The sequence below is a fragment of the Neovison vison genome, chromosome 8, assembly GCF_020171115.1.
Source record: "Neovison vison isolate M4711 chromosome 8, ASM_NN_V1, whole genome shotgun sequence".
Classification (NCBI taxonomy): Eukaryota; Metazoa; Chordata; class Mammalia; order Carnivora; family Mustelidae; genus Neogale; species Neogale vison.
This window is the reverse complement of record NC_058098.1, coordinates 53,731,121-53,745,407: the sequence shown is the minus strand read 5'-3', so window position 1 is coordinate 53,745,407 and position 14,287 is coordinate 53,731,121. Positions and strand designations below refer to the sequence as shown.

Below are 14,287 nucleotides of genomic sequence, written 5' to 3'. Positions count from 1 at the left end.
TCAATACTGCTTAGTTAGGGTGAGATTATTGAAGATTACTAGAGAATTTTTGCTTCTGAACTTATTTATTAAAGATTTTTATTTAGGGTGCCTGGGTGGCTCAGTGGATTAGGCTGCTGCCTTCAGCTTCAGCTCAGGTCACGATCTCAGGGTCCTGGGATCGAGTCCTGCATCGGGCTCTCTGCTCAACGGGGAGCCTGCTTCCCTCTCTCTCTCTCTCTGCCTGCCTCTCTGCCTACTTGTGATCTCTATCTGTGAAATAAATAAAATCTTAAAAAAAAAAAAGGATTTTTATTTATTTGTTTGACAGAGAGGCACAAGCATGGGGAGCAGCGGGCAGAGGCAGAGGGAGAAGCAGGCTTCCCGCTGAGTGGGCAGCCCAACTTGGACTGGATCCCAGGACCCTGGGATCATGATGTGAGCCGAAGGCAGACGCTTAACTGACTGAGCCACTACGCATCCCAGTTCTAAACTTTTTTAAAACATAAGGTTATTTTTAAGAATACATTAAAGGGCATTTTTAGATCTGACTGATAAAATTCATAAATTCTTATGTCAGATCCAAGGTAGGATGATATTAAGTATGAGTAAGACTTTCCTTCTAACAATAGTGCTAGCTGAGCAAAGTTCAAATAAGAAAGAAGGCAGTATACATACTGTGTATTTTTGAGAACTCCACCACGAGAAATACTGAGTTGCTTCTGAGAGACAAAATGTCACTGAAACTAGTTCAAAACTTGGCTGGGGATATAACATAACAAAAGGATAAATGCTTCAGAATTGACAGGCAGGCATTTAAATCTTTTTTGCCACAGAAGAGTCCTGTGATTGAAGGAGGGATTCTCTGACCCGATGGCAGTAGTCTGAATTTGGCAAGTGGGGCTTTATGCCATTGAAGTGGTGCTGCTTTTCATAGGTTTAAGAAAAGAAAGCACAAATAAGATTTCTGATATTAGCCCTATTGAATTCACCAAGTTAAATGCCAGATGGTACACTCCTCTTTTTAATCAACCAGTGAGGCTCCCACTCATGATATTCTTAAAGGAGGAGGGGGAGTACCTAATGAATTACAGTTTGAGTGCTCAGAAATATTAAATCTTTTTTGTGTGTGCCGAGGGTTGGGACCACAAAATAATAGGGGAGTCAAGGATGAACGGGAAACTTCTTTTCGCCAAGTTGTTATAGTTGGAGAACAGAAAATAAGAAAGGAATTGCAGAGGTATCTTGATAATTATGTGTGTGTGGAGGTGAAGGTACTGCCAAGATTAAGGGAGGAATGGGTCAGAGCAAGGTGTGCAGAGAAGGGCTGTGGCTGAGTATCAAGGGATGAGTAAGAATTTGTCCAACATGAAAGAAGGGCATTTTAGGCAAAGGAATTGAGGCTGACAGAACAGTGCATCTGGGGACCTGAAGGTAGATTGATGTAATGATAGCCCAAGAAACTATGAAATAATGGCAAGAAATAAAACCAGAATGGTAGCCTGGGGCCCTTCATGAATGATCTCATTCCAAGGCATGAGGTTTGGACTTTGAGCCATTGAAAGATTTGTGTAATGACATAAGACTGACAATGGATATTCAAAGAGGGGAGAAAAGGATGCAGGTAAGGGGTGGATAATCATCGGTTATGGGGTCTTTTTGAGGTGCCTGTGGAATTTCAGGTGAAGATACTTTACTTAGCCTATTTGTTCTCTTTTTATTAAGTAATCTTTATGCTCATCGTGGGGCTCGAACTCACAACCCTGAGCTCAGGAGTCACGTGCTGTACGGACTGAGCTAGCCAGGCGTCCCTCCTTAGCCATTCTAAGTCTGTTTCCTCTTCTGTGAAACAAGGAATTTAAATATCTACATGCAGGATTGTCTTAAAAACAAAAGAATGTAAGGCACTCAGAACTTAGTAAGGAGGATTACTTAAGGATAAGGAAGGAAGGAGAATTTCTGAAAGGGATTGAGTAGCATCAGTGGGAGATTGACAGAGAATGATCAGCAACACAATTCTCAAAACTTAGAGGGGCCCAAAAAGTGAATTTTGAGTTGAGATTAGTGGTAATTTTAACAAGAGTACTTTCAGTGGAGGTTTGGGGCCAGAAGTTAGGTTGCATTGGATTAAGGAGTAAATGTACAGTGAAGTGTTGACTGTTCATACAAAAGCTTAATTTTAAAAGATTCTGTTTTTTTTCCCTTTTTTTTTTTTTTGAACCTGTGCCATCTGTCCTGAAGGTTCACATTCAAAGGTAGGGCTTTTAGTCATTGTCAGCTGTTTTAGATGCATATACAGCTATGAAGTTTTATCTCCATGCCTTCCCTGGGTACTTAATGCCATTTTTGAGGGCAATTTACAATCTTAATATTTTTTTTTATTTTTTAGAGGTGGTTTGATGAGAGATAGGATTATGTAGCTTTTCTTAAAAAGTAAACCCAGCTGATTAATGTTGAGAGTTGGAGTGGAGGTGCAGCATTTAGACCAGAGATGGTATGTCTTTGTGTTTTACATGGGAGTTTTCAAACATTGGAGAAGTAGAACTCTGGAAAGGATCCATCAGCGAGCTTCAGTAGTTAAGATTTTGGCCATCCTGTTTCATTTTTTTCCCTTCCCGAACCCCTTCTACCTCTGGATGGACTGCTTAAATTACAGATCTCTTGTCATTCTACCTATAAATACTTAGTAATTCAGCTCAGAACTTATTTTTTTATTTTATTATTTTTTAAAGATTTATTTGAGAGAGGGCATGCACGTGAATTGGAGGAAGGGTAGAAGGAGAGAATATTCAAGAAACTTCCTACTGAGCTCAGGGCTCCATCTCACAACCCTGAGATCATGACTTGAGCCAAAATCAAGAGCTGAATGCTCAACCACCTGAGCCACCCAGGTGCCCCTTATTTTTATTTTTTTATAATATGTGTGCGTGTATTTTTTTTTAAATTTTATTTATTTCTTTGACAGAGATCACAAGTAGACAGAGAGGTAGGCAGAGAGAGAGGAGGAAGCAGGCTCCCTGCTGAGCAGAGAGCCTGATGCGGGGCTCGATCCCAGGACTGTGAGATCATGACCTGAGCTGAAGGCAGAGGCTTTAACCCACTGAGCCACCCAGGCACCCCTATTTTATTTTTTATTATTAATTTTTTTAGAGGGGGATGGGAGGAAGGGCAGAAGGAGAAGGAGAGGGAAAATCTCAGGCAGACGGGGAACTCAGTCTCAGCAGCCCTAAGATCATGATCTGGACTGAAATCAGGAGTTGGATGCTTAACCGACTAAGCCACTCAGGTGCCCCCAGAACTTATTTTAAATATAACAATATAACCACTATAATATCACATATGACAGAAGGAACAGTAATTAAGGTCACTTTCCTAATGATACTACAAGCTAACAAATCAGTATAAGTTTTGCCACTTAATATTATGAACTTTGGCCTCTTGCTTGCAAACTCTGATTTCACTTCTCCTCCCACATACCCCCAATTTCTTAGATGTGGTAGGCACCTATAGATTAAGATTCCTTGGAAGTGCACCTGGATGGCTCAGTGGGTTAAAGCCTCTGCCTTCAGCTCAGGTCATGATCCCAGGGTTCTGGGATCGAGCCCCGCATCAGGCTCTCTGCTCAGCAGGGAGCCTGCTTCCTCCTCTCTCTCTCCCTGCCTCTCTGCCTACTTGTGATCTCTGTCTGTCAAATAAATAAATAAAATCTTAAAAAAATATATATTCCTTGGAATTGGGGTGCCTAGGTGGCTCAGTCAGTTAAGCCTATGCCTTTAGCTCAGGTCATGATCCCAAGGTCCTGGCATTGAGCCCCACATTGGGGGTTCTGCTCAGCAGGGATCCTGCCCCCCCCGCCCCCGCCTGCTTCTCTGCATACTTGTGATCTCTCTCTGTCAAATAAATAAATAAAATCTTTTAAAAAAAATTCCTTGGAATTAAAGCTGTTCCTAGCCTGGTCAAAAAAGATGTCTTATTTTTTATCAGTATAGACTTTTATTGTATCTTAACTGTTCACTGCACAGCATTTTATCCTCATATCTTGAGTTCTCACTTTTCACTTACTATTTGGCAAAATTTAAAAAAATAAAAAGGTTTTTTCTTTAATTTTTACATACAGAAATGTCAAGTAGTCAGAGGAGTCTGCTCTGTAATAGTAGATGGGTGAGATGAAAGCTTGTAATAATTGAGAGATTGTTTTGTGCCAAAGCCTGGAGCTGTAATTTTTTTTAGGTCAGTTCATCATTTCTTCTGTTAACTGATTTCTCAAAAAATTTTTCTCAAATCAAAATAAACACTATACCAAGCATAGGGTTTCGTAAACATTTTTTCCCTACCTATAGATAAGAATCCATCTTCTTTTTCCAAACTTAAAATGTGCCTCAGTGGGAGGGATGATTTCATCATAAGGAAGAGGATTCCACTGGGGCATGGAACATTTTATTTTGAAATAATTATAAAATCACAGGAAAAAATGGGTGGAGAGCACATAGACCTTCTGTGTCCTGTTTTCCTTCACTGGTTACATATTACTTAACTATAGTACATTATCAGAACCAGGAATTTTACATTGACACAAGGTGTGTGTATGTAGTTCTGACTTTTATTACATGTATAGCTTTGTAATACCACCTCAGTGAGGCTAAAGTGCTATTCTATCACTACACATACCGCCCTTGTGACTCCCTGTATTCTTCCTACTTCTCCACTCCTCCTGTAAGCTGTGGCAACCACTTAATTTATTTTCCATATATATGATTTTGTTATTTTGCAAAGATATGTATAATTTGACTCATAAAGTATGTCATGTTTTAAGACTGCCCTTTTTTTACTTAGCATAATGACCCTGAAATCTATCCAAGTTGTTGCATGTGTTGGTAGTTCATTCTGAAAAAAAATTTTTTTTAAGTAATCTCTACTCCCAACATGGGGCTCAAACTTACCAAACCAAGATTAGGAGTTGTGTGCTCTGCCCACTCACCCAGCCAAGCACCCCCATTTAAAATAAAAATAAGTGCCTTGTTAACTCACTGTACCAAAATTCGGTCCACTCAAAGCTGCCCAACCTCAAGTTTTAAAAGGCCTGTAAGGATACAGGTTTAAAAAGGCTTATAGATTTTATGGACATTTTATAATGTAAATAAATATATGTAGTATATTTTATAAGTTTTTTATTTGACAGATCACAAGTAGGTAGAGAGAGGGAAGCAGGCTCCCTGCTGAGCAGAGAGCCCGATACAGGGCTCAATCCCAGGACCCTGAGACCATGACCCGAGCCAAAGGCAGAGGCTTAACCCACTGAGCCATCCAGCCACCCCTATTCTATAAGTTTTAATCAGTTATATTACATTTACATTATAAAATTACCATTAAAACACATAGCTTTTTTTTTTTTTTTTTTAAGGATTTTATTTATTTGACAGAGGGAAACACAGCGAGAGAGTGAACACAAGCAGAGGGAGTGGGAGATGGAGAATTAGGCTTCCCTCCTAGGCAGGGAGCCCGAAGTGGGGCTCTATCCCAGGACCCTGGGACCATGACCTGAGCCGAAGGCAGACGCTTAACTACTGAGCCACCCAGTCACTCCAAAACACATAGTCTTTCTAAAGTAGGTGACATATTTGAATAAAGAGCTTATATGGGGTACGTGGATGTCATAGTTGATTCAACATCTGACTCTTGGTTTCGGCTTTACGTCGTGATGTCAGAGTCCTGAGATCTAGCCCTTTGTCAGGCTCTGTGCTCTGCGTGGAGTCATCTTCAGTTTCTCTCTCCATCTCCCTCTATATTGCCCCCCCACACACATACCCCATCCACACAAGCTTACTCTCTCTCAAATCAAAATAAGTAGATACTAAATAAATAAATATACAGAACTTAACATTAAATTTACAAAGCTTGGAAGTAGTATAAGACCAGAGTTCACTGGTTATCCTGTTTTATAAATGGCTTTTCATTTAAATAGGAACAATTTGGGTGAGCCATTCTTTCTGCTTTCTTTGAAATAATTTTGAGATTTACAGAAAATTACAAGAGTGGCACAGAGAACTCTAAAAGACCCCATTTACTAACTTTTAGCATTTTGGCACATCACTGTTAATTAATGAATGAATCTACCCATCTATCATTCCATATATACACATGCACATAATAATTTTTTTTTAACTCTCTGGGCTTAGGCTGCATGTATAATGAACTTTACCTTTAAATATGGCAGTATGCAATTCTATAGAACAAGGATATTCTTTTTTTTTTTTTCTTTTTAAGGTTTTATTTTTAAGTAATCTGTACCCCAAACTTGGGAATTGAACTTAGAACAGTTCCATGCTCTACTGAGCCAGCCAGAGGCTCTACTACAGAACAAGGATATTCTTATACAACCACAGTACAGTTAACAAATTCAGGAAATTTAGCATTGATGGAATATTTTTGCCTTCTATAGATTTTTGTTCTAACTTTATCAAATTTTTTTTTCTTTTTTTGTGTTTCCTCCCCTCTCTGAAATCTACTTTAGGTAAGGATGTTAGTTGTCCTTTAGCTTTAATTTTCTCTAGTATGAAACACTTTTTCAGCTTTTGTCTTTTATGACATTAACATTTTGGGGGAATATAGGCCAGTTAGTTTATAGTATGTTCCTTACGATGGTTCCCCTTGATTAAGTCCATTACTACCTGGAATACCATAGCAGTGATAGATATTCTGTCCTCAGGGAGTTAAATCTAAAAAAAAAAAAAAAAATGTTCATCAGTGTCTCATTAGTGATGTTAATTCTGATCACCTAGTGAAGATGTTGTTCAATCCATTTTATGGGTTCTATCTTTACCATTAGAAACAATAAGCCGTCTCTGAGCAGATGCTTTAGGGTATATACGTATCCTGCTCTGTCAAACTTGGACCCAAAGATAGGGTTCTTACTGATTCCTGTCCATACTAATCTTTTTAATTTTGATGGTTCAAAGTAAGAATCAGCCTTTCCAAATTATCTTGTCCTAAAAATTCAGCTTAACTTTGGAAACATTTTCTTACTTATTTTTGAGTTGGATCTGTATGCATTGCAAATAATCATTGCTAGTGTGTTTTAACTTAAAATGGTTTTTAAAACCTCTGTATTTATTTTTAATCCTTTGCTGCCCTCTGCAGGTCTATGGATATAAATCTTTGGAGCAAGGTAAGTACTCCTAATTCTGCAGTTCCTAAGGTGATGTATAAAAAGCTATTGAGAGCCAAAGTTGTAATACTCTCATACATTTATGATGTGCTGTTACAAATTAATGACTTTAATCTTGAAATTGGTAGTTTTAAAACTGTCTTCTTAGAGCATGAAATTTATTATTGAAGTGATCCTTCATAAGCTGTTAACATTATTGCACTGAAATTTGATTTACAGATCTAATAACTAATTTAAAAACTATATACACATACATATTTGTCTATATATAAATGAAATATAGATCAATTTTAAACTGCTGTTTTTTAAGACATTAACAGCCTTTATGCAGGAAGTACAATTACCCTTACTGCTAAATTGCAAGAAATAGTTGTAGCTAAATAAAATAAATGTACATTATTAACTGGAATTTTCAATTTAAATATTTTTTAAGATTCAAATTTCACTGAATTCTGTTTTAAGTATTACACTGCCAGTCAAACTACACAGTTATAATTTATGATTGGGAAATGTGTATTTAGAAGTGGGTTTTGGTTTTTTTTTTTTTAGTAAATATATTTTTTTATTGGTTTATTCATAAAATGTGTTTTCATTCAAAATTTGGTATTAAATGTAGCTATCTTAGATCTATTGTATGGTTGTAACTTCTGGTATGATGTATTTTCCACTTTTTAAACATATCTGTGTTGGTTAAAAAACAGTTTGTAAATGAGAATTTTTTCATTTTTGCTTTGTTTTTGAGTAATTTCTACCTTAACTATCCTTTGAATTGTCATTAAGTCCAGCATGATTTTCATGGTGGAGTGAAGTGGGATATGGTCAATTTTGCCTAATTTTCTGTATTAGCAAATTAATAGTAGTAGAAGTAATTGCATTTTGAGCTGTTAACACTTTAAATATGTGCTAGGCACAATTTTAAGAGCAAGTTCAGTTGTAGAATATACATAAAGTAGTTCAGCATTCCTAACTCATGTGACTTTGGGAAAGAGCCATATGTTTCCATTATTACTGTCTTCAGACTAAGGATGTCAGATACTGTGTTCAAAAGTTACAGGCCAGTACTGTAGGTTTTATAATCATTTTCATCACAAAATACGTATTTGGATTTCTTTAGTTAAAATTTTGCCAGCAGAATTAATGTTGAAGAATATGTGTTATGTATGTCTTAGTATTTGTGCATTCAACTGATAGGAATCTGAGAACAAGCACATGAGAGCTTTTCACCCCTTTGATTTTAATGCCATTAAAATAACTGGCAAAATGTCATTGGGGGAAAAAAAACAAAAAAAAAATTAAGCTATTTAGTGATCCAACCAGTTTTACTTTATTATTTCTGTAATACTTCATTTAAAAGAAGGAAACTGGTCCAGTTTCAGGAAGACCAAAAACAACACAATGAGAAATAATACTGATTGATAATTCCTAAAAGCTATTTCCCATTTATAACAGTTTATTTAAAACAATCTATAAACAAATCCATTTAGAGGGTTTCTTAGGGACATTTCATGAAACATTGAGTTTTCCTTCAACATGGGTTTGTTTTGTTTTTGTTTTTAAAGACAAACCTATTGTTTAAAAACGAAACAATTTCCTTGGCAGGTGGGGTTATTGCTGAATTACTGTGATATAGAATAATACCTTACTGGGGAGAGGCTTTATTATTTCAAGAATTCAATTTCAGATTGTATTTGTTCTTGTTTGCTTCTCTTGCTGCAATGCGTGCATTTTCTGTCTTACCAGATAACAGAACTGTTGTATAAGGATGGACGTTATTGCCAGGAGCCTCCAGGACCAACGGGTAGTGTTTCAATTTCGATGATTGTAACTTATCCACAAATCCATTCTTCTGTGTAATGATGGGCTAGAAGGATTACAGCAGTAAACATTTTCTTTTTGAAAGTGAAATTTGAAAACATTTGGTTATAAATCTTTATATTGATAACCACAACATTTTGAGACCTCTGAGGTGTTCGGTTTTATCACTGTAAATTGTTTTTAAAGACAGGGTTGGAGGCTTTTTTCTGGTTAGACACTGACGAAATGCTTCTTACAGCACATGTGAAAATAGGCTTAAAGACCAGTCATTCTTAGTGTTTGTTATTTTAATGTTTTGGAGGTATAGTTAATTTTAAATGTATAAAATAGTAAAAGAGAGCTTTAGGTTTTTCCCACTTAAGTATAATTTATTATCCAAAATACATTATTTTGACATTTAATGATTTTTGTTTTCCATATAATGAAGCCTAGAATAATATATGGCTTTCTTTAAAAAGGCACCCTTCTTGAAAGTTCAGATTTTCTATCCTAGGTATTAACACATGGCCCTATACATTTTATGCTTGAACGCATAGGAAAATTACTGTTGTTACAAAACATCTTTGTTAATCTTGGTTTTTCATTGGCTAATAGGCAGCTCTCCACAGGATTACTGTATCTGCTTATTAAAATTATTTAACTTTCTGTACTCAACATTTGACAGTCGTTTCTAATTTTATGTGTTCCCTAAATATTGCCCACAAAAAAATTAGTGCAGAAATGTATACAAAGCATTTATTTATTCTTCCTACTCGTGATTTGGACAGGAAAGGGGTAAGGCCTTGGGCAGGACCACTTCTGTCACAGAGTGGTGGAAAAAAATAGATTGAAGTAAGATTCAGTACTGAAAAGCTGTCACTCGGTCTGAAAATAATTAATATTCCTTTCACTCACCAGTTAGATATGTGCTCCCAAACCACATAATCTCTATGCCTCAGTGATCAGTGTTGCCATTTCAGAGCCTCTCATCAGGGTGACATCTCACACCAAAATGATTTCTTATAAATTAATCTTGATAACATGACAGTCTCAGTAATTTTAGTGGAATGCTTTCTCTTGTTTTTTTCCACAGAAGCTGTTGGCTATTTTCTTTATAACTTGATTGACAGCATGAGTGACTCAGAGGTACAGGCCAAGGAGGAGCGTTTGAGACAATACTTCCATCAGCTGAAGGAGATGGTACCATTTCATTTTTTGCTATATAATGCCTGTCCTGTCTGACATGTATCTATTAGATTTGAAATTGCTGCTTTTAAGTACAACCAGACCACTTCTCAATGACATACACGAGTTGGAGACTTAAATTATGTCTGGGATAATTTCTGTTAGACAAATTTCAGTTTGGTGTCTAAAACTCAGCCTGTTTTTGTTTTTTTGTTTTTCCTCCTTTCCCTTTGCACAGAATGTAAAAATTCCTGAAAATATCTACAGAGGCATTCGTAATCTACTGGATAGCTACCATGTTCCCGAATTGATTAAGGTGTGTGTGGAATAGTAACCAACTTTTAAAAATGCTTAATTTGTATATAAAAGCGTGTTAAAATTGTATTTAACTATGATGCTTTTTGGGCAAAAACAGTTTACTTAAATGACAACCATTAAACGCTAGCTTTTCATTGATGGTTCATAAATACTGTTTATATATTGAAGGATATGTTTTAAATACTTATTACCACGGTTAATGAAGTATAAATAGAATTTCTGAAAGATTTTGAGAAGATGGAAAAATAGTAATATGAGCTGAAAGTTTTAAAATTCGCTTTTGACATTTGCTAATATATTTTTCCATGTATTTTCTAATTCTAATTTAAATCTCAATTTTAGGATATTAATATATTGGTTGAAAGAGAGAAGATAGACTATCGAAAAGTAAGTAGCTTTTTGAGTAGATTCTGCATGCTATAACCACATTGAAAGAGAATTCTAGGTTGTGTCCTTATAAAACCAGTGGTTCTTAACATTTTTTCATCAGGGTACATCTAAGAAGTTGGTAACAGCTTTTCCGTTCCCTATTTCAGACAAATCAGCGGTATCTAAGAAATTTGTGTATGTATCCCAGGAGCTTCAAAAATCCCTGGAGTTCATCCACAGATCCCCAGATTAATGTCCTTGAGAGCATTTATGACACTAGGAAAGGTCAGCTTAAAGGGAAGAGTGACAAGGGGTGCATTTTCTTTTTGTAGTAAATTTCTTTTCTTTCTGTTCCTGTAGACTGTGCAATTGCGATCATCTGTTTTGGAGTCTACACTTGAAAAACTAAAAGCTGCAAATCAACCTATAGGAGATGTCCTAAAGCAACTCATACTAGCGCTTTGTTCAGAAGAGGTAACATTTGTTTAAATATTTCAAATGTGCTATTAAGGTTAAAAAAAAAATTCTTCATAGATAAAAGTAAGCAAAGCCAAATACAATATTTATGATTTTCACAATTGATTATTATATGGCATGTGTGTGAAGAATGCAATTAAATGAAAGGTTAACTAATTTCAGCTACACCTTGAATGGCATGTTTTCGGGTTGCTGTAGTTTGTTTACGATAATCTGCAAAGTGAATGATAGTAACAGCCGTGATAGGTTTATCATACATGCCAAATGTCCTTTCAAGCCATGGCTCCGGTCTCTTATATCTAGATTGTCAAGCAACTGATACATGCAGTAGTCATTTGCAAGTCAAATATTACTGGGTTGTTAATGCAGGGATTGAAATTCCATTTTCCTGCTGGAAAAAAGCTCTTTCTGAGATAAAGGGTCTCTTGCCTTTTTTCAGCAGGCGTCCAGCTGTACTTTGTGTTCATTTTAGTGTGTGCCTGCAATTTGCGTTATTTCACTAGACTTTTTCAGTTTCTGGTTCAATATGATTTGGTCGTATGCCTGTGTTTTTAGGGGAGAAAAACATAACTGACTTTAAGATTATAACATAGTACTGTTGAATTCTAAAAGATTTTTTCACTTTGCTCGGATATTAAACTAGACTCTGAGAAACTTTGCCATGATACATATTTCTGTGTATGGCAATTGGACTGTGAGTGGGGGGCTGGCTTGGTACATATTTAATTTGGACATCTTTTTTATAATACCTGCAGAGCTAAAATATCAAATTTGCACAGCAACTTCTTTTGCATTACATGTAACAAATCTTTTAAACCTGCTTATTCTGCCTGCTTTTTGAAAGGTGAATAAAAATACAAAGGAGGAAGATGAAGTTAATAACAGATCCATTTGTTTTTAAAGCGCTATTAACTTTTCTGTACTCTGAATGCTAAACCTAGAGGTTGTTCATTTTTACTTTTGTGTCATTTCTTACTTCTTTTTTACTTCTGTCCTTTATTTTAGAACATGCAAAAAGCTCTTGAATTGAAAGCAAAATATGAATCCGACATGGCTGTTGGTGGCTATGCTGCTTTAATAAATTTGTGCTGTCGCCATGATAATGCAGAAGATGCATTGAACCTGAAACAAGAATTGTGAGTACCCTGGCACTGAAGCAAATCATCAGCATTTATGCTGATAGACAGTACTTGATGGATCATGTAAATTGAATATTACTGCTACAGAATTTAATTTTTAAAAATTCTTTTTGTCTGTGTTTTTAGAATTTCATAATATGCCTCCCTTTGATTAATTATGTCTTGTTTTCAGCAAGGAGTCTTTGTTTAAGTATGATAAGACATCTTGTCCCTTAAAGCCAAGGTTTTTTTCCCCATTGACTATATAACTGCAGATCACACAAGGGGTGATGGTAACTATTTTATAAGGCTTAACATTTCCCTTTCTGTATAGTGTGAACAACATTCTGTCCATTTCTCAGGTATCTTAGTTTCCCATCATTATAGAGTTACTAATTAAAAATATGTCCTTTGGAGTATTTCAACGTTTATGACAAAGTTAGAATCACCTTAAGTGCTGTGAAGCAAAAGAATTCCTTCATTTTTATCATTTGCAGATGGGGTGATGCAATATATGTGTAGTGGTAGATTTTTACTTCTTTTGTCACTTTGAATATAATGGTATGTGCATTTGAATATGGCTTCAAAAATACACCTTCACTGAAATGTAGAGGCCTATGTTAATAATAATTCAGAACAACTGATGCGTTTTTGAAAAGATAAAATGGCTATTGCAGTTCTTTTCACAGTCAACTTTTAAAATGTGCCTTTAATTTTTAGTGACCGTTTAGATTCATCTGCTGTCCTTGACCCCGGCAAGTACGTAGGCCTTGTAAAAGTATTGGGAAAACATGGCAAGCTCCAAGGTAAGTCTCTGCACATAAAGGAAATGTGTGATGCAAGTATCTTGCCACTGGAATAACATGCGAATTGATATTAATGGTATATCATGTCCTGCAAAGTGCTTGAACACTTTGCATACAAATTTGCATGTGAATCCATCCAGAGCTGCATGGACAGTGTAGGCCATTAGTTTTAATGGATTGGCAAGCTTGTCATTTACATTTGCACAGCTCAGTGCTTTTTGCATTTCTACAGCTAGTTTTTATTAGCATTGCTGTTTGGATTGAGTTTGAAGATCATGACTTATGGCACAATTTGCTGATATGCCTGCACTAATGGCTTTGTTTTTGCTTAAGAACATCTGAAGGCTGAACATAAAACCTATAAACATAACCTTTATTTAAGAATATGAATTTTGCTTTAGTCTTTGTCTTAACTTTTAATAACATTATCAAAAATACATACTTTAGTAAGTTTTTATTTAGAAGTTTGCAGAGAAAACCTCATTGATTGTATAGCTGATATGCACTCTCTAATTTGCTCATTGTTGAGATAATGCTAAGCCTGATTACTTACACTTGATCATATCTTCTTACTGTTACGTGTTTCTTATATTTCTCATTGGGTTTTATTCCTATTTTAGCCTTCCTTTCTTCCCTTTTATTTCTAGAGAATGTTTTCTAAAAAATTTTTACAGTGAAAAAATGTGTGGAGAAAATACTTGATTTGAATGTTGGATTTTTTTTTTTTAGGAAGTCTTTCTAACAGAGAAAACTCTTTATAAGGTTTAGCTTGCTTTTCTAAAATCACTTTTCGTGAAGCGGTCAAAACATTTTGTCTGTGCAATAATTAAAAACAACATTATAAAAATGCACTTATTCCATATCCTAAAATGTTTGTTTCTGCCTTCCTAATGAAGCTTAATGAATCTAATGTATTAACATGCAGTCTTTTGGAAAGCTTTCATTGGCTCTGCTTGGCTAATTAGTATCGACATAGCAAACAGGCCCTATCGGTATCAGACCATTAGTCTGGCTGTATATACAGTGTAAACACATCTTTATTATCTGGCCTCCTGACAAGCCATCTGCTGAAGAAA

At 35.8% G+C, this 14,287-nt stretch overlaps 1 protein-coding gene across 1 annotated transcript in view; it reads left to right on the top strand.

The window, feature by feature from the left end:
- Positions 1-14,287, top strand: part of LRPPRC (leucine rich pentatricopeptide repeat containing) — a 103,227-nt gene that overhangs the window by 37,926 nt on the left and 51,014 nt on the right. The window contains exons 15-22 of the mRNA XM_044263618.1: positions 7,117-7,144; positions 8,885-8,942; positions 10,032-10,138; positions 10,362-10,439; positions 10,784-10,828; positions 11,171-11,284; positions 12,293-12,423; positions 13,126-13,211. Coding sequence (XP_044119553.1) covers positions 7,117-7,144; positions 8,885-8,942; positions 10,032-10,138; positions 10,362-10,439; positions 10,784-10,828; positions 11,171-11,284; positions 12,293-12,423; positions 13,126-13,211 — 647 coding nt within the window. The remainder of the gene's footprint in view (positions 1-7,116; positions 7,145-8,884; positions 8,943-10,031; positions 10,139-10,361; positions 10,440-10,783; positions 10,829-11,170; positions 11,285-12,292; positions 12,424-13,125; positions 13,212-14,287) is intronic.